We start from the raw sequence: 20555 nt of genomic DNA on the forward strand, positions 1-20555 counted from the left end.
CATCCTAGGGGACTCCAGCTATACACCCAACAGTGCAGACCCCTCTAATGCCACCTGTTTGCCTTCTTCAGCTACGTATGACCCTGGCACAAACCCATCCATGCTTCTAAAACTGATGGCAAAAGCTGCTGTCAAGTGAGCCTGTGAGTGTGCTGGGCTGTGCCTGTTGGACAAGCTGAATGCCCCAGGAGTATTCCCAAGGAACGTCCCAAGGACCCTCCTTCAAGGACCCCCAATGCCATTTTCTTTCCTGGCCTCAATTTTGGGGTTGGAAGCTATGGTCTGCTCCAGCAGCCACCCATCACATGCTGCCACCATTCCTCCTTCTCCAGCAATCAGTTCCACAGCTCCCCAGCTCACCAGGGGACGTTTAACCAGCTCTCCATTTTGGAAGCAGAGCAAAGCACCGGAGAAAAGCCTGCGGCACAGTTCTGTGCCGTTGCAGCAGGCAGCCACAAATCCCCGGGCAGCCGGGGCAGCGTGTGCTGGGCAGCCCCGGCTGTCAGGCGGAGAGGAATGGGCGGCCATGGGAGTACACAGACAGGTTAATGGCAGCCGTGGATGCTGCACAATTGGATTTCGCCTTCCCGGTTCTTAAGGAATCAGCATCTCTCCCTTGCTCTAAAATCCGGCGGTCGCACTCCTCTCCCCGTGAGCCTCGTTGGCAGCGGGATGACCTGTCATCCGTGGAAAGCACCCAAAGGGCCATTTAAAACCCTCCCTCCTCTCACCGGGCTCCTCAGACACGAGGTTACCCACAGAGGCCGTGCCACCTCCTGTGTGAGCTCCGGCTGCTCGGCTTCAGGTGAACAAGACACAGGGAGATTTTATTGCATTGCTGGATTTTGTTCCACTCTGTTATTCGCCACGATTGAATTTGCTGCTGTGGAGGCAGGAGCTGGCGTAGCTGGAGCTCCCTCGCCGCCCGCGCCGCTCCAGTGGGACCGTGACCTTGTCTCAGTGCCTCTCTCAGCCCTCAGCTGGGTAATGCGGTGCCGGCGTGGGAGCTGGGCATTCATCTGCCTCCCACCGAGCATCCCGGCGTGGTCCCACTCCTATGCCTGAGCCAAATCCTCACTCTGCTCCACTTTTAATCGTTGACCTTGTAAATGCTTTCAGGGAAGGCATTCGCCTTCCCAGCTCCCTCCTTAATTTCCTACCTGATTATATCCCTCTGTCCCCATCTCCCTGGGCATCTGCTGAGGCTTCGATGCCATAGGCATCACCACAGTACCTGAACCCCTGTGCAAACCCTCCCCAAGTTTTAGTCACACTCACTGGTTCATTATGTCAGTTGGGAAACAGCATCTCATCTTCCTTCTTCCCTGTTTCTTGGACTTCTGTAAAAAAACCCTCTGGCTTTCCTAAAACAATGGTTTCTTGGCCTATTTTGTCTTTGGACAGAAAGCTATGCAGCGACAGGGGTGGGAACATCCCACCTTTCAGTGCAGGTGGTCTTTGATCAGTGCAATCCTGTGTGGTGGCCCAGCTCCCTCTCACAGGCACTGGGGCTGGACCAGACCCGGGACTGCGGCTTCATCGCATCCCCAGCCCTTAACAGAGACACGGAGCCTTTCCCAGTGTATCGGGAAATGCATCTGGGAGCTCCATGAGGGGTCAGTGGGCAGAGCCATCCGGGAAGGCTGTTGAAGCCTCGTTCTCTCTGTGTTGACAGCGACGGCTCTTCTTCCCCGCCGCCTGCGCCAGCGCCTCTGCCCCGTGATTGAATTAGGGGGCTGTAACCCACCTCCCTCCCGCCCGGTCCCCGCCGCGCCGGGCTCAGATGCTGAACTCAAGAGCCATAATTGAATAAGTCTCAGGCAGACAGTGCTCAGATAGCCATCAGGATCTCTTGCCTCCTCCCTGCCCAGCCATGCACTGATTTATACTCCTAGGTGACCACTGGGATTTTGCCTGGGATTTTGGTCTTCTGGGATGCATTGCTCTTTTCCCAAAGCACGAAGCTTGTGGGGTTAGCCAGGAGCAGGAGCGGGGTCACATAGTCACACTTAGTTAGACTGACCCTTATTCTGGAGAGCAAGCAGTGATGGGGAACAGAGGGACCCCGTGTCTTTATGACAGTGGCTGCTCTTGGGCTGCCTGGGCACAACGAGTTAAAAGTTGCAATTAGTAAAGTGCTGACGATGGGAAGGTGGGCTGGAAGCGAGCGGCGCTAAATGAAACCTGAAAGGTTATTCCAATAAGCGGCAGCACAGCTTCCAGCTGCGCTTGCTTTCCTGGGAGCTGGGGGACAAGGGATGGGATCCAGGGTGAGAGACACCAGGTGGAATGAGGGATGTTGCTGGAAGATGCTCAGGTGCCAGCAGTGCCTGCTGGAGTGAAAAATATGGCAGGGGAATTAAAGCAGGAGGGGGACGGGGCACCACATCCCAAGGATGCTCATCCAGCGCCAAGCCGGGGGAGTGGTGGGGTGGGTGCTGCCCATTCTGTGCCCCCAGTGGCTTCTCCACAGGGTCCAAATCCCACCACAGGCATGGAGCCCTGTGCCCATGGCATATGTGTGGTGAGGGTTTTGGGGAGTGCTGGGAGCCACGCTGCCTTTGCCAGGGAATCCTTGCAGCATGGAGAGTGGTCCCTCAGCCGCAGTGGGGGCTGCAGGGGTGAGCGGAGCTGGGAGCCAGGGAGGAGGTTCCTGGGAAAGGCATTTCTCTTCCAGCTGAGCAGACAGGAGCCCAGGCAGGCGCAGGCAGCCAGTGGTGGCCTCTCCCTGCCAGATGTAGCTGTTCCAGCTCTCCGCTGGTGTGACACCACGGAGCTATTATTAGACTCCAGTTTTCCGTGGGTAGCTCTGAACTCCCTGATGCCTCCAGAAGCTCAGCAGATGCCAGGGCAGAGCAGGATCTACCAGAACTAGTGGTAACAAGGGTCCCTGGTGAGCTCAGAGGGGGTGTGGGTGGCAGCAAGGGGTGGCAGAGCCCCCCAGAATGGAGACGTGGAGCTGAGCACCACAGCCTGAGCTGGAGCCACAGCAGTGGAAGGCAATTAGTTGTCTAATGAGAGGTTTGAGTGTTGAGGAGGGCATGGAGCCCCTGGGAACACTCACTGGGTGAAAGGTAGCCAGGAGAGATGTTGCCCTGACAGAGGTGTGGAATGCAGAGCTCTGCATGGAGCTACACCTCCAAACCACATCTAGATTTCACAGCATCACTCCAAAATGGAGATATGACATCCTTATTGCTGCCATCCTTGGCAGGAGGCATGGGGGAAGCACGGCAGGGCTGTGGAACGCCGGGACACCTCATCCCACACTGAAGGAGGGATGGAGCTGGGGAGACATGGCATTTCCCTGCTCCCATCCTCTCCCCAGCCTGGTTTCCAAGCAGGAGTGTTTAAATGCCTTTTATGTTGTGACTCAAATGATGAAAGGCCCGAAAATGGGACTAACAAAGACGAGTTGTACTTCAGAATAAAAACCCATGAAAGCAGCAGATGCTGTCATAGGAATAAATTGTATCAACAGCGATCAGATGGGAAGCAAAAAGTCAGAATGAAGTTGCTCCTTCATTCCTGTTTCCAGTGAAAATTTCTGGGTCCATGAATTTAGCCAGAATCAGGTAGGATGAAAGGCTTTGTCTGACAAGGCATTTCAAAGGATCTGGGAGCCTCCGGAGATGTGGCCACTTGGACAAGGAAACGGAGCCCCTCAGTTTTAATGAGCATTTCAGTTGCCTTCCTTTATCCTTCTGCCAAGATTCTCTTTTTTTTTTTCTTTTCTTTCCCCCTAAAAAACCTGATTTCTGCTCTTTGCGATTTGTTTTAACTTTGCAAAACGTGCATTTAAGCAACACAACGGGAGGAGGCGGAGGGTAGAACATCCCTGTCACTCCACACAGCCCAGCCTGTTGCTTCCCACCATAAACCCCTCCTCGCTGTGGCCAACCTGGCTGGTTTGGATGCTGTGGGTCAGCACCACCATCCTTCAGCATCTCCCGTTCCCTTCCCAGCCCTGCAACAATTTCCCATCTCCCCGTCTCCCCTTTCTGCAGCGACAGGATCATACACGGGTTGTAATTAATAGAAATTAGACTGTCGAGACCTTGCAGCCCCCATCCCGTAATTACTTGGCCTTGCTGCGTTGGAGGCGCAGGGATCGGCAGCGGGCTCAGGAGCCGCCGGTGATGGGAACATATCCCGCTATCAAGCTATTTTTATTAAGCTTTTAATGCAGGCACTTGCGTGGCGCTGGGGGATGTGCAGCATCTCCACAAAAGTCCACTCCCGGAGGGACACGCGGGGGGGATATTTTGGGATGAAATGCCGGCATCGGAGCTAGACAAAGCAGGATATTAGCAAAGTGCTGTGTCCTCACCACGTTCGTTGCTTGCACATTTATTCCCGGTATCCAACCGCTCCAGCCATACGGATTTCAGGGGTTTGGCAAAGCATTGGTGCTCACCGAGTGGTGACCTCCCCTCCCTCCCCAGTCCTCAGCTGCCCCACATCCCCCTTCACCCCAAGAGCCGTGTGGGAGAGTGACAGTGCCCGATATCTAACTGGGCACGCAGCGTCTTCCATCGGCTCATTAAACCTCCCAACGGCCCCGCGCGCGGCACAGCTCGGCCCCGGATGCCGAGCAGAGGAGCGGCACAGCACAGCTATTCACACTCGGCTTTCATCACTGCTTTTTTCATGAGCTGGTAAAAAGTTCAGTGCAAAGCACAGGAGAGGTCTCTGAAAGGCAGCCGCGCTCACGACCCAGCGTGCCGGCTCACGGTGCCGGTGGGAATGGGGTTTTGCCGGTGTCTGCCGCGCTCACTTGGCTGGCAACCCTCAAGGATGTTCGTCTGGAGGGCTCGTGGCATCACCCTGAGAGGAGACCAAGGGCACAGAGAAAGGTGCTGCTGCCCTTTTTGGGTGTGGGAGAGAGACCTGAGCCTGTGGGCTGGGCTCCAAATGACGCCATCACTTCTTTTTTGGTTGGGGGGAAGAAAATGTGACAGAGCCGGCAGCTTTGATGCCTGCCTGTCCGTCTCCTTCCCCCCTGCTGTAGGCAGAATGATGTGCTGCTGAATGAGGAAGAAGGTACATGACAGGCTCCAATTTGCCCTCTTCTCCACCAAACACAAGGACATCCAGCAAATGTGAAATGCAGAAAGACTGAAAAGGGATGAAAGGGATCCTACACGGCATGGTACAAAATTGGCTTGTGGATCTCGGTGGCACAGGACACTGCTGGGGTCGGGACCTCAGCAGGATTACAAGTTTATAGAACTAATGCTCTCCCCTATTATCCGTGTTAACATAAAAACACCTTCACCTCCCTGTGTCGAGTTTCTGTCCACTCCCAGCTCCAGGTAAATATCCATCCAGTGCATTCCTGGTGTTCTACAGCCTCCAGTTTTTCCCTCTCCTGGGGATGTGGGCTGGATGGGGCAGCCAAGCATGCACTGAGAGCCCAGGCAGCTGTCACTTTGCTCTTCCATCTCATATTTGCTCTGTTTTGGCTGTATTTCTGATCCTAAAGAAACCCTCCGTAGGTCTTGGCCAGCTGCTGGCAGGGAAACTGGTGAATCTGCTTTCGCTACACATGAGCTTGTTCAGCATTTGATACTGATCTGGCTGGTGCTCAGCTGGGGTGGGTTTTGTCATTTCATCTGCAATTGTTTTGCTGTAAAGAACCTTGAAGGGTTCGCTCACCGGCTGTTTTACAAAGGACATAGTTCTTATTACTGCTGTGAATGAACTACTTTGCATTTCTGTGAATGGGAAGGAAAACTTGTCACCTCGGGACAAAAAGGGAGTGGAAGTATCTGATGATCCCCTGAGACGCCTCAGACAATCCACTAAGCTCAAGTCATCCTCCTGCATTTCTCTTTCCTTGGGGGCAATTGGAATTATTAGTCCCTTCTCAGGGACCTCAAGATCTCCCCGTCCTTTGCCAACTTCTATTCTGGCTTCACTGCAGGCTGCTGGCACATCCTGCCAGAGCCCAGTCCTGTGCTAGGGACCAGCAGAGGATACCTGGTGCCTGCTGGGGAACAGGACAGCAGTGCCAGGAGCCAGTAAAGCCCCCTGTCCATGCCGGAAATTCTGCAGTATCTGTGCATGTCGCACTTGGGATGTCCTCTGCTCCATGTCATCCTCTCCTTGAGGTGTGGGAGTATCCTGGTTTCCATTGACACCTCCAGCCACAGCAGGACCCAAGGACTGGACTCATCCCTGTGCAAAGAGAAGTGCCATTTCCCTCTGGCATGCCTGCACTTCAGCAAGGTCCCAATGGCTTTTGAAATGCTGGTCCATCATACACAATGGGATGAGACACAGGGGAGCAATAAACCCTCTGGCAGCAGGGAAAGGAGACTCAAGAAAAGAAGATGATCTCTTCTCCCTGGTATCCGGGGATAGGACACATGGGAATGGTTCAAAGCAGCACCAGGAGAGGTTTAGACTGGACATTAGGAAGCATTCCTTTACTGGGAGGGTGGTCAGACCCTGGAACAGGTTTCCTGGAGAGGCAGCCAATGTCCCAACACCTGTCAGTGTTCCATAGGCATTTGGACAGTGCCCTTAATAACAAGCTTTAACTTTTGGGCAGCCCTGAAGTGCTCAGGCATTTGGACCAGATGACCATTGTAGGTCCCTTCCAAGGGAAACATTCTATTCTATTCTATTCTATTCTATCCCCTCTCATCCCATCCCAATGATTTGTCTCCAACTCTGTGCAAGCAGCAGCCCAGCCTGTGATCTACATAGTCTTCTCTCAAACCTGCACCGAGGTACCAGTTTTGTGCCCCATTCCTGCAGTAGGACCAGCAGCATCTGACTGCAGCTGTACTCCAAGGGCATGGCTGCAGAGGAAGGTGTACTGAGAACTGGGGTTAAGCAGAGCAGATTGCACGGGGAAAACACACTCTACACTCCCTCTGCTTCTCTGTATTTTAGTCCTGAAAAAAGCATTTAAATTAAACAAGTTCCTGTAGCTGAGTTTCAATCCCACAGCCACTTCCATCATTGACCTCCTTTTTCCCCCTTTTTCTTTAGCTTGAGAGCGGGAGGAGGAGATGCAGACAGAGAGGAGTGCTAATTAAACAGGGAGTTCCACATTAGGGTACAAATCCTCTGGACTAGCACAAACCCTGCCAATTTCTGCACTTATTTATTATTTTTTCAGTACAATTGTAATTTCCAGTGGTGCCTCCAGCACCAGGAGAGAGTTCAGGGGCTGCTCTTGGAGAGGATTAGCACGCTGGAAGCATTATTACTTTCCTTCGCTGTGAATTCAGGAGTGATTCCCTGACGGCTGCACTCTATATAGAAGTGAATCGGTGCTAATTTGTTTTTGAGGATCACACATCCACCAACATGTGAAAGACAATCCTGCTTCTCAATGTATATTTCAAGCCAGTGCTACAGCAAACAACGGAAAATAAGCAAGCAAAGGAAGCCAGACCTCCCTCGCCCAGAAAGCCAGAGCTGGAAAAGGGCGGACTTTCTTCTTTTTTTTTTGGCTTGTGTGAGTTGGTTCTGTGTCTTTCCAAAAGTATGTTGGGGTTTGGCTGTGCTGCCCATGGTGATGGGCAGCAGGGGCTTGGGCATCTCTCAGATGGAAAGCCTCAGGGACATTGTGTCGGACGGGATGTCAGAGAGACTGAGTATAAAAGGCTCCTTTTTTTTCCTTTTAAATCATCCTGGAGTTTAACTGCAAGAGAGGAATAAATTAACTAATTGAATCTGTAACGATGGAGGGGCTGGGCACCTGGCAGGAGAGCAGCCTCCCTGCCACCCATCGCTCCTCTCTCTTTATTTGTGTGATTCAGAGGGACGTGGTCCATGGGGAGATATCAGAGCCGGCTGAAATGGAAGACAAAGCTATTGTTTCAAACAGAGTTATTGATTTTTACATTATTACACTATGAAATTTATGGTCTGGTTTCAAACTGCAGTAGGAGTTAATGACCACCATCCAGAAACTTCCAGGTGACCTTGGCCTTGACTTTGGTGGAGGAAGGTGAATAGCTCCAGATACCGGGTCAGCAAATGTAAATTGAACTTGCAATATTCTAAAGGACTTGATTTTGGGGTGCTGCTGAGCCCAGGTCTCTGCCCTGAGCTTTAGTGCACAGCAAAGTTCAAGCTGGTTGGCAGCTGTGATGGAGGGGGGAAATCAGACATTCTCATCTCCAGACAAAAGTTTTTCCTGCTATTAAGCCACATTTTGCCCCCAGCCAGAAACACCAGGATGTCCCCAGAGATCCTTGAGCACAATTCTCCATCCTCAGCCGACCTCCCAGCACAACTTGGCTGCCCAAGGGTTTGCTCCGGTCAGTCACCGCTGGAGGAATGCAAACCAAGGGGTTCTGGGATGGATGAGAAGCACCAGGGAGAGGAGGAAACACAGCCCAGAGCAGGAGACTCTGTGAGAGGGGAGAGCAAAGGGCAGTGCCCACAGACCAGGCAGCTGCCTGCAAAGGGAATGCTGCCCATTCCTGATTCTAGCCAGCTCTCCCATCTCAGTCGCAGGAGAAGGATTTGCTTCTTAATGTCAGGGTGACCAAGAGGAGGTTTTTTACCAGTTAACATGTGAGATACTGTGACACAGAAGGGTTTGTAGGGGCTACAGCACTCCCCAGTCTACAACCTTTTCCTGGCTTTTCTTTAAAAAGTACCTCCCGATGCATCTTTTGGCACCAGCCTCTTCCCAAAGCTTTCTTAAGCACTATTCCTTCCAAATTTCCTTGTATGCTTCTTCCTCTGGGAACTGTCTTTCCACTTGCCAGCCAAGGAAGGCAATTTCCAGCTGCTGGAGAAGGGGTTTTTTTCTTGTAGTACCGTCTCCCTGGAACATCCCTGACGCTGCACCCCGAGCTAAAGTCGTGTGAAGCCAGTAGCCTCCAAGCTCATCTTCTGCCTCGGAGGTCATAATTGCCATTAAATCACAGCTTGCCTAACCAAATTATGCAAAACCGAAATTATCTCCAATGATTTTTATGTTGCTGAAATGTTCCAGAACTGCCGGGGTGATGACTGGGGGATTGGGAGCAGCTGTCACTCCATCAGAAACCATAATTCCAAACAGCTGGGATCTGTCAGTTATTTATGACACCGGTCGCAAAAAAAAAAGTAATAAAATGATGAAGGTGGATGGGTGGCTGCCACTCTTTGGCTGAAAGGCAGCTCGTGCAGAAAGCAAAGCCCTGTGCTGTGTCCTGGTGCTGGGAGCTGTAGCTGATGTTTTGGGAGGAATCCCAGAGAGGATGCTCCTGCTGCTGAGCGCTGCAGGACCACGGGGCAGCACCTAAGGGGCTTTGCAGAGAGGCTGCAAGCAAGCTGCTGCTCACTGGGGAATTTAGGCTATGTAACAATCAGGATTGGCTGGTTTATCTTATCCTCTGTTTTCTTAAAAAAAAAAAAAAAGAAGAAGAGGAAATAAACCCTGCAGCCACTAAGCACAGGTCTGACACTCTTTGTCAAACTGTCCCAGATCCGGAGTTTGGCTCTTGGCTCATGCCCAGTTGCTGTTACTGCTCTGGCCTTGTCTTTCATTGTCCTTCACTTGGATGATGAAATTGTGAACGTTCGAGGCTTCTTCTTCTCCCTGAACAACAGTTTCTCTCTATGTGAACATCCAATTCTGAATTTGTTCCCAAGTTTCAAAGTGTACTTTCCCCGGGGGTTGTTGTCATGTCTTTGTGCACTAGTTTGCTCAGGGTGGATTTAGAAAACATCCTTTGATAGAGGCAGAGTGGGAAGGGGCAGGAAAATCTCTCTCTGGAGCTTGCTGACAGCGAGGTGGTGGTGTTACACCAGGTGTGAGTTTGGCCTCAGAAGAGGGTGAGTGATGAGGAAGCTTTTCCCTTTTTGATAATCCCGTCTGTGAGCAGAAGCCAGATGCTTTCTCCCCACTTGTAGCACACTCTGGTTAAGTATTATTATTTATATTATGTAGTAGCTATACATAGTGTTTTATGGCAGTAAAGATACATAAATCAGCAACCAGAAGACGAGGGCTTTGCTCTAAAGAGCTTATAAATCTAACAGCTTGAGCAGCCCCGGTAATGGACACAGTAAGCAGGCAGTCAAGTTGCATGTAGACATGAGCTAAGATGGGTCTCCCAAAGCAGATGGCGGTTTAGGAGAGATTTGGAAGAGAAGCAACCTGCTCCATCCTCGAGAGCGGATTCTCCTGCCGGAGAATTAGAAGGGCTGTGACCCATATAAGCTTGTCCGGGTGGAGAGGTGAAAGAGTCTGTGGGAGAACAGCAACTTGCCAAGAGGGAATGCACAGGGGATGGTGGGGGTTCATGGCAGGGCTGCCTTTTGGGGGGGGTCTGCAGGTGCATCCCCCAGGGACAAAGCATCCATCCTTATCCCAAGTGATGTATCTGCCTTGAGCCTGAGACTCCTAATGAAAAGAAGTGGCACCATGTTGTCCTAAAGAAACCAAGGCTCTGCCTTGCTCGGAGATACAGTAAAGTGTTATAAATCTTAAAAAGCAAGAAAACTGCTGGTGCAGGTACACCAAGCTCTCTGGAGGAAGTGCCACTGCAGAGGCCAGTGTCCCTGCTGCCATGGCAGAGAAGTGCTCCAACCCTTCAAACCTTCCCCTTTGATCCCGGGTATCAAACTAAGGGTTGTTTTTTTTTTCAAATTTCTTCCTGTGCTGGCACCGGCCCGGGAGGAACCTGGTCTGGGCTGGAGAGAGATGTGCAGTGTCTGGCCGAGCATGCCGGCTCCGGGCGTCTGCATTCTTCTGGCTGCTTTCAGCTCCTGCACAAATCGAGGCTTCACGCTAAATGCATTACACTGTATAACAATTAATCCCGTGCTACATATAGAAAGTCCTTACTCATCAATAATGCATGCGGGAGGAGTGATTTTCACTCTCGGTAATAAGGCTAAGACAATGGAAACAAGCAGGTAATGGAGAACATTTATAACGATGTTAATCTAATAATGAGTCTAATGCTGTTAAAAGTAAGACTGCAAACTGGACGCATCCAAAGATGAATTATTTCAAGCATTCATTAACTGATGCCTAATTAATGCTCAATTAGAGGGGTGCTACATGGGAAATGGTTTGGACAGTCGGACGAATTCATTCCAATCACTGAAACCTCAGTCAGAAGCAGGAGGCGGCAGAAGGACACGGCGAGCAGAAGCCGGGGTGACACAGCGTGTTAGTGGGAGAAAGGCAGGAGATAAACACCCCTTTGCTGGTTTTATCCATGTCAGCGGGGATTTGGTTTTACTCACTTCACCAGCAGGTTTCTGTAGGATTTTTCTGTGCTGCTTTTGAAGCTCTCCCTCCCTGGTGAGCTCTGACACATAGGCTGGTGACCCTCCATCTGCCTCACAACCTTTACAAGATGAAGTTGAAAAGGCTGAATCAGGAATAACAAGTTCAACAAGTTAGACAGGGTCAGACTATCAGGAGAGCTGGGCTGGGACCTCTTAGGAAGTTCCCATCTTGCTTTGCTGCCTGGGAAGCCCAGTGAGATCAAAGTGCTCCTGGCTGTCTTGTCCTGGTGGGACTAGGCTGCTGGATATTGCAACACTGGTGTTACCAGCTTCAGGAGCTTCATGGCTCCATGACCACAACCTCTTTGCTTCTCGGGGGTCTCATTCCCATATCTAAACTGTGACCAACACCAGGGCATCTCAGGAGCAGCTTCTCACAGCTCTAGACAATCAGCAGGTTTTACAGGCTTGGAGGGAAAGCATCCTCAGTGAGATCATGTGCCTTGTTTGCATCCACTGGGGAGTCCAGACCTTCACAGAATCACAGAATGGTTTGGGTTGGAAGGAACTTTAAAGACCATCTGGTTCCATCTTCCCTCCCATGGGCAGGGACACCTTCCACTAGACCAAGTTGCCCTGAGCCTTGTTTAACCTGACCTTGAACACTTTCAGGCATGGGGCAGTCACAGTTTCTCTGAGCAACCTGTGCCAGGGCCTCACCACCCTCATAAGGAAGAATTCCTTTGTTATATCTAATCTAAACTTACTCTCTCTCCAAGTCCTGCTCCCCTGTTCACCCTTTTTTCCTAAGCATCCAACCTTCCGTTTCCCCATTCTCCTTCCTCATGAGTTGCAGCACATAAGTAGAAACACATCCCTGCCTTTTCTCCCTACCATCATACTCTTGGGAAGCTGACAACCAGCAACAACCCAGGCTATCCCCACCGCCATCCATGGCTGCAGGAGTCACATCTCCCTCTCCATAGGACCTCCAGCCATTAACTCGCAGATGCCTGTTAAATAAAGAGATGGACTCAGTTCCCTCTGACCTTTACCTCTGGAGTTATCCCTGCAGGCAGCGAGCTGTTAAACGCTGCGTTCCCTCTCGGCAGAAGCCTCTACCTTGGCCATGCTCCAGGGAGACCCAGGCTGCCTTCGTCCATTGCCGCGCGCTGCTAACAGCCGCCTGTCATCACCATCCCCATACGTGAAATCGTCTATGCTCCCAGATCCCTGCCCGGCTCCACCTCTCGTCAGTAATCCCGTTAGCCTGGCAACTGTCGTGTCATGGAAGAGCGCATAAAACTGTTGTTTGGAAGCAATATGTAATCTTCCAACCTGCTGCGTATAGCTGGGAGATGGTTTATTGATTCAGACCCTTGTGATTTGGTATTTGCAATAACAGACTCTGCATGTGGGAGATCGTCGCAGCACTTGTGCCTGGCAGGATTTTACTAATAAACATAAGACCTACAGAAGGATTCAAACTCCAGTGTCACCAAGGTAAAGACGGGGAACGTGAAGCCGTCCCACCTTGGCGAAGCACATCCCCGGGCAAAAAACACCCAGCAGAATATATCTGCAAACATAGTTTTATCTTTTCCATCGTTATCTGGCACTCGGATAATCACAATATCCTCAGGATACCACTGTTTCCCAGGCGGCGCTTGCACGGTGAGCTGCAGCGAGGGCTCCCGTTTTGGCAGGGAGTGATGGGTAGTCAGTGCTGGCACGATGCTCCCACCAGCACAGCCCCTCGCTCATCGCAAAGGCACGACAGCAAAGCCAAAATGCTACGGCGGTGACTTGGAGAACATTCCTTTTCCTACACAGCCGTAGGAGTTGTCGCGAATTAAGCGTTCCCGACTCATCACCCCCTTTTTGGCAGTGGTGCAGGGATGAGACATCCCTCTTGGTAGCCGATGCTTTGTTCCTGAAGGGCAGCGCCTGGAAGTTGTCCTCCCCATTGCCATCACAGCCAAGGCTTGGTCCAGTGCTTTGGGCAGCAATGCTATTTTTTTTCCTGACTGCCTCTTACTGGTGATTTATGGAGAGTCTGAATAACCCAGTTTATCTAAAATATGTGACAACTTTGCCTTGAAAGGATGGGTCCAGATGGACGGGTCACCTGCTGTTAACTAAACGGTAATAGATCTCCATACCAGGCAAAAGGCAACAGCAACCATGGAGTTATATTTCAAACAGAATTAATAAGAAAACAGTAAGGTTTTTGTGCCTCCCACTTGTATTCGGCTGCAGGCACTGAAGAGAGGGACTGTAAAAGCCCAAGGGGTCCAGGATCTTGGACTAGCTGGTGATAACGACGTTGAGTAATTAGAGATGAACTCCACTTCCACTCTCGTTTTTCAGATTATTACAAGCTGAGTAGAACTCGTGGGCAGGATGGCACCAGCAGCTGTGCGCTGCTCTGCTATTACTCCTTTTCCCCGTAAAGTCCAGAGGCAGAATTCATTAGACATGAGCAAATTTTGCGTATAAGAGGAAAAAGCCAAATCTAGGAGGAAAATCTGAATGAGAAATGACAAGTCTGGTGCAATGAGTCTGAAAAGCCACTCGGCACAGAAGGAATAGCCTGAAAGCAAGCCTGGTGTGAGGAGTGGGAGCGAGACGGGAGCAGGGCGGTGAAACTGGTGCTCTGAGAGCTGAGCAGAGGGAGGGGATGATTCCTGCCTCACTCTCTGCTTCTCTGCTGTGAGAAAGCCCCAGTCACAAGCACATACTGTAGCATTAGAGGATGCAATATGCTTTGCCACAGGACATCCATTTAGAAATATGTCTGAGCATCCTACTTCCAAACGGAGTTTTCGGCTCAGCCTTTCCCACCAACTGCTGACAACATATTTTCCTGCAAATCACTTGGGTTTCAGGGTGGATGGTGGTGTCTAACAACTGTAGTCAAAGGAGATGGTGGGGATGGGCCTGTGGCAGAGCAGGGTGTGCTGTGCAGATTCGCTGCCCACGTGTAATTTTAGGTGGTTCACTGGGAATTGCTAAATCTCTGTTCCTTTTCCTCTCCAATACGTAAGTGCAGGCGATCTGAGAGATGCATTATAAGGAGGGGTGGACACATAAAAGGGTTTGCATTTCCTCTGTTTGCTCTCACACCATGAAATTTCCTCCGATGGTGCTGCTGCCTGCAGGAAAGGGGCTCTGCTGCCTGCACTGCCAGTGTGAATTCTCACCGAGAAAGTTTCTCCTGCCTGCTCTGGGCTGGGAGCACAACCAGCTGCCTGTTGCAGGCAGGGCGAGGAGGCAGGGAGTACTCCATACATCACGTTTTAACTACTGTGGGTGATGAGCCTACTCATCACAGCTGCGTGGGTAATTCATGAGCAGAGAGGAGGGCTGAGTTAATTGGGGGCGTTTTTCACCCAGAATAGTCTCCACAGCAGTGATGGGTGGGCGGGAGGTGCCCGGTTCCCGCTGACGCCGCTCTCCCCTCTCTCCGCACAGGGGGGTTTGCGGAGCTGCTGCTGGTGCTGCTGGGGCTGAAGGTGCCCAGTGCCCTGGGCTGCCCCACCGACTGCGTGTGCTACCCCTCCCCGATGACTGTCAGCTGCCAGGCCCACAACTTCGTCACCATCCCCGAGGGCATCCCCGAGGACAGCGAGAGGATCTTTCTCCAGAACAACCAGATCACCTTGCTGCTGCGGGGCCACTTCAGCCCCTCCATGGTCACCCTCTGGATCTACTCCAACAACATCACCTTCATTGACCCAAACACCTTCGACGGGTTCGTCAACCTGGAAGAGCTGGACCTGGGGGACAACCGCTACCTAAGGGCTTTAGCTGCAGACACTTTCCAAGGGCTGGTGAAACTCCACGCCTTGTATCTTTACAAGTGCGGGCTGAGCTCCCTCCCCAGCGGGATATTTGGTGGCCTCCACAACCTGCAATACCTTTACCTGCAAGACAACCACATTGAGTTCCTTCAGGATGATATTTTTGTTGACTTGGTTAACCTCAGCCATCTTTTTCTCCATGGAAACAAGCTCTGGAGCCTCCATCAGAACACGTTCAGGGGACTAATAAACCTGGATCGGCTGCTCATCCATCAAAATCAGCTGCAGTGGATTCACAGGCGGGCTTTTCACGACCTCCGAAGATTGACCACCCTTTTCCTGTTCAATAACAGCCTCTCGGAGCTGCAGGGGGACTGCCTGGCCCACCTGGGAGCCCTGGAGTTTCTTAGGCTGAACGGGAACCCATGGAGCTGCGACTGCAAAGCCCGTTCCCTCTGGGAATGGCTGCACAGGTTCAGAGGCTCCAGCTCCAGTGTCATCTGCGAGTCGCCCGAGCAGATGCATGGCAAGGACCTCAAGGTGCTAAGAGCAGAAGACTTTAGGAACTGTTCAGGGTCCGAGTCGCTCCATCAGATGAAAACACACACTTTCTCCACAGCGGACAGAGGAGTCTCCAAAACCCACCACCCTCACCACTCCTCCAAGGAGAAGGGGAAGGAGAGAGGGGCTGAGAACAGTTTGCACAGCAGCCAGCCCGCTGGCCCCCCCGGCTCCCGGCCGGGCTACCGCAAACCCGGCAAGAACTGCACCAGCCACAAAAGCCGTAACCGAACCTCTAAACCGGTGTCCTTGGGGCCGCGGAAAAACGGGCAGGAGGTTCCAGACTATGTGCCTGATTATCAGCACAAATTCAGCTTTGGGGTGATGCCAACGCTGTCCCCCAAGCGCAAGGGTAAGTGTACCCGGCGGACGCCCATCCGCCCCCCCAGCGGGGTCCAGCAGGCAGCCGGCTGCTCGGGGCTCAGGGCGTCACTCCTGGTTTTTATGGTGGTGTTGGCGGCCGTCATCCGCTGAGCCCCCGGCCGCGGACAGAGCGGAGCTTGTACTGCCACCAATCTACAAAGGACCAGAGTTTCTTTTCTTCTTCTTTTTTTGTACGTGGCTAGCGTTGGCCTGGCGAAGGGAAGAACGCTGTCTCGGCTTCTGACGGTCTCTCCGTGCCCGGCCGGGCTGCCAACGCGGACTGTGCCGAACGCAGCGGGAGCGGATTAAAAGGCATTATCACACCTTGTCACAAACAGCCTAACCGAGCACCTACAACAACAACAAAAAAAAGCCAACCTTACAAAAAGCAGATAACAGGGACGGTAGCCAATTCGTCGGTGACAGCAAACGGACAAATGGACTGTATCCATGCTCTTGTGAAATCCTGTTCATTTGAGAGCGCTCTGAACGACCCCTCCAATTACTGAAAGGAACATAATTGCTGTAAAAACCATCACCAATTAAGCCTACACTGTTTCTCTGAAAGTGAGTGCAAGGACACTGATACCGATGTAATAAGGACATTGGTTCTCCCGTGTTTTAGCCCTTTTGGCTCCAAACCCAGAGGCCAAAGTTGGCTGGGAATCTCTTAGAAGACAATCTCAAACCCCTGAATATCTCAGGCATTACAGCAGAACAGGGCTTGCCTGCTGGGCTTGGAGTAGCCAACAACCAAAGGAAAGACTGATTAGAGGTGGAATTAAACAAACAAACAAAAAAACAAACCCAACACTTAAAGAAATGAGGTACCCGCAGGAGGTGTGTTTTTTTGTAACCATGTTCACACATCCGAAAAAAACCCCCAACAAATGCACAGGCTCTCCCCTTTCCCCTCAATTATCCATATGTATGTCTTACAATGTTTATAAACTATATGGAAACTATATCTTCAGAACTAAGGATTGTATTGTTGAATTTATAGCAGACCAGTATATGATTTTTTTTTTTGTTTTTCTCAAGAAAACAAACCGGCAGCAGTGCCTACAGATGCTGAAAGCCATCGGGCGGGCTCAGTATGTGCGGGGGAACCACAGTGGACCAATGTTCTCAGCAATTCAGAGCACTAAACTTTGGGAGGGGTGGGTGGGGGGTTGTGTGTGGTGCAGCAAAGTCCATATCCAGAGAGCCAAAACTCACCCTTACACCCTAATTTGTAACCAGGGGAGAGAGAGAGAGAGATTAATTAGCCCAAATAAATAGAGCCATAGAGCTCTGTCTCTGGAGAGTGCTACAAGGCCCCGGGGAAGAAAGGGGCTATTTTGGGGCTGGAGGCAGAGAGGGGCTTCCCAGCCATGTCGGTGGCGTGAGGACCTTTATAGCTGGACTAAGGTTTTCACTGGGGCAGCAAGGAGCAGCTCCCAGGCTGGAGACAGTCCTGACAGCGTCAGGAGAGGTTTTGTTTCTTAAAAGGAACAGGTTGTATCATGGGAAGGGTCAGAGAAGGGGGAAACTACAGCTCATAGAGGACCGGTGAGAAGCGCAGAGCCCAGGGCTTCTGGTCCGTGGTAGGAGAGGGATATCAATGGTCCAAGAGAGCCATATGAAGGGGGTTGTGGCCCCTTCCAGCTGGAGGAAGAGGGAGCAGGTCTGCCTGTTCCCCTCGTCCCAAATTACACCCCGTGGTGGAGGGATGCGTTTACTGGTCAGGGGCACAGCAGAGCTGGCAGCTTCACCGATGGCAGCCCATGGGCTCGGAGAGGTGCTGCCCAAATTCTGCAGTTGGTGTGAATTCCCTGTCAGCGTGGATGTGTGAGACCAAACAGACACTGAAGTTAATGAAACAAGGGAAATAAAAGTGATCTTGGACAAGAAAAGACTGCTGTTCATTTCCTAACCGTATCCCAGCATGTTTTGAGCCCATACCTCACGTGTGGGGCTGGAAATCCCAAAGGAAGCGGCTTGTGTTTTCCATCAGACACACCACTAGCTTCAGGAAGAATGGGCCATCTTGGGAAATCCGCTCTCCTAACTGCTTTGGGGAAGGGGAGAGGGTATTGAGGGTATTTACACAGTGTCAGATCCCTTGGAGGTATCTGGAAATGAAACGGGAAACTCCTGATGGAAAAAAAAAAAAAAAAAGGAAGAAACTTCCCCAATGCACTTATGGTTACAAGCAGTTGGATGGTGGGAGGGGGAAGCTGGAAGGGCATGACCTCTTCTGTCCATCTTACAAGTGAGGAAGGGCAGAGGCTTGGATGCTTCTCTTTTAAACAACCTTCTTGGGGAATAGCAAGACTAATTCTGGGAGGAGAAAGGAAGAGGTTACTTCATCAAGCCCTCTGCCTTCCAGCTCCTACTCAAACTTTTCTGTCTACAGGGCTCTAAAGCTCCACTAAAGGGATGTCCAATGCAGCCAGAACAAATAATCCGTGATCTGAAATAGCTCCCTCATGTCCTACTCTCTATAACCAATAGCAACTGAATGAGTCTGGCACTGTCCCTTAGAAGTGGAGAATGTTGTTATGTTGGTTATTTCGTTTCATACTCTGGAAATCAAAGCTCTCAGTGGGAGAATGAAGAAGAGAAGCACTTTATTAATTTTTTTTTAAGTCTGCGTGTAACTCCTGTAATATAGGAGTGAAATGTCAGCACAGGAGATGCTAATGTTTTATAAATGATTTGGGTGCAGCAGGCACGGTGGATAGTCTTTGAGATGAATTATATTAGAACAGACTATGCCTGGCTCAAAACCATAATTGTATTTTTAGTATCTTTTCCTTTAACATGTAGGAAAAATAAAGGCAACTCCATGGTGTATTACAAGCCTTGTCAATCAAGCGCTCTAACTCTTAGTGATAAAGGGGACTGTTTAAAAACCAGAAGGGAGACATGATACACTGCTAAATAGGAGATGTCTCTTAACACGGTGTCATGGTTTAACCTGGCAGGTAGCTAAACACCACCTGACTGCAGTGGAATGGGGGAGAGAATTGGGAATAATAAGCAACATTCATGGGTTGAGATAAAGATGGTTTAACAGGACAGAAATGGAAGAAATAGTTAATAACAACAATAGAATTAGAGTATACAAACAAAATGATGCATACTGCAATTGCCCACCACCTGCTGACCGATGCCCAGCCAGCTCTGACCCCAGCTTATATACTGACCGTGATTCCATACAGTCTGGAATATCCCTTTGGTCAGTTTGGATCAGCTGTCCTGGCTCTGTCCCTTCCCAGATTCTTGTGCCCCACAGCATCATCACTGGTGGGATGAGGAGCAGAAAAGTCCTTGACTCAGTGTAAACACTGCTGAGCAGCAACTAAAAATTGGTGTCTTATCAACATTTTCATCCCAAACCCAAACCACAGCACTATACCAGGTACTAGAAAGAAAACCAACTCTAACTCAGCCCAAACCAGGACACACAAGGACTACAGGTTTCTGATATTCCTCCTGCCTTCTCCTTAGCTGCCATCCCTCCCCGCTCCCATCCTTCTTCCACAACCACAGTTCTTTGAGGATAAACTAAATTTTTATGGCATGCTCTGACACTCAGCCTCAATAACGAACTTCCCATCTGCGTGGTTCAGCTCTACCATGGCCCCTGGTTCACGCTCGTGTGTCTTTCCCCCAATCCCTTCCTACAGCATGTCTTCATGCATTTTGAATGTTGCTCTGAGGTCTGGCAGAAATCCCCTCTTCTCTGAAGCAGCGCTCCCACAACCTCCAAGCACGCATCTCTCCAGTCGAGCAGACATAGGTATCACCGTGACTTGCCAGAGATGGTCTAGATCAGGCTGGAGACGAGCTGGAGAAATTTGGGATTTCATTAGAATTGCTCCCAGACACCAAAGGTTTTGACAAGGAAGTCCCTGGGCTAAAGAGCTGAACCCCAAGGTGGCAGAAGGCACTGTGGCCGCTCTGAGGCGATGCTGGGCAGTGGTTCACGTGCTCCCATTTGTACAAACTGGATTGATGGGCTGAGGCCAACGGGATGAGGTTCAAGAAAGCCACATGCTGGTCCTGCACTCAGGTCAAAACAATCCCATACAGCACTCCAGGCATGGGGCAGAGTGGCTAGAGAGGTGCCTGGACATGGGGCTGCTGGTTGACAGTGGCTGAACATGAGCTGGTGTGTGCCCAGGGGCATCCTGGCTTGTACCAGCAATAGCGTGGCAGCAGGACCAGGGCAGTGATCATTCCCCTGGGCTCAGCAGTGGTGAGGCTTCATCTCAAATCCTGTGTTCAGTTCTGGGCCCCTCGCTACAAGAAAGACATTGAGGGGCTGGAGCGTGTCCAGAGAAGGGAACAGAGCTTGGGAAGGGCCTGGAGTGATGAGGAGTGGATGAGGGAGCTGGGGGAGCTCAGCCTGGAGAAAAGAAGGCTCAGGGGACACTTTCTCACTCTCCACAACTCCCTGAAAGAAGGTTGGTCTATTCTCCCAAGTGACAAGCAATAGGATGAGAGGAAATGGCCTCAAAGTTGCTCCAGGGGACATTTAGATTGGATATTAGGGAAAATGTCTTCACTGAAAGGGTTGTCAAACCCTTGCACAGGCTGCCCAGGGCAGTGATGGAGTCACCATCCCAGGAAGGATTTAAC

General features: G+C 51.0%; 1 protein-coding gene across 1 annotated transcript in view; it reads left to right on the forward strand.

Annotated features, from left to right (window-relative positions):
- The window catches only part of RTN4RL1 (reticulon 4 receptor like 1), a 30113-nt gene extending 12292 nt beyond the window's left edge, over positions 1–17821 (forward strand). The window contains exon 2 of the mRNA XM_017832640.1: positions 14674–17821. Within this exon, the coding sequence (XP_017688129.1) occupies positions 14674–16037 (1364 nt within the window). The 3' untranslated portion in view covers positions 16038–17821. The remainder of the gene's footprint in view (positions 1–14673) is intronic.
- The last annotated feature ends 2734 nt before the right edge of the window (positions 17822–20555 follow it).

Source organism: Lepidothrix coronata, unplaced genomic scaffold, assembly GCF_001604755.1.
Source record: "Lepidothrix coronata isolate B3197 unplaced genomic scaffold, Lepidothrix_coronata-1.0 Scaffold203, whole genome shotgun sequence".
NCBI classification, from domain to species: Eukaryota; Metazoa; Chordata; class Aves; order Passeriformes; family Pipridae; genus Lepidothrix; species Lepidothrix coronata.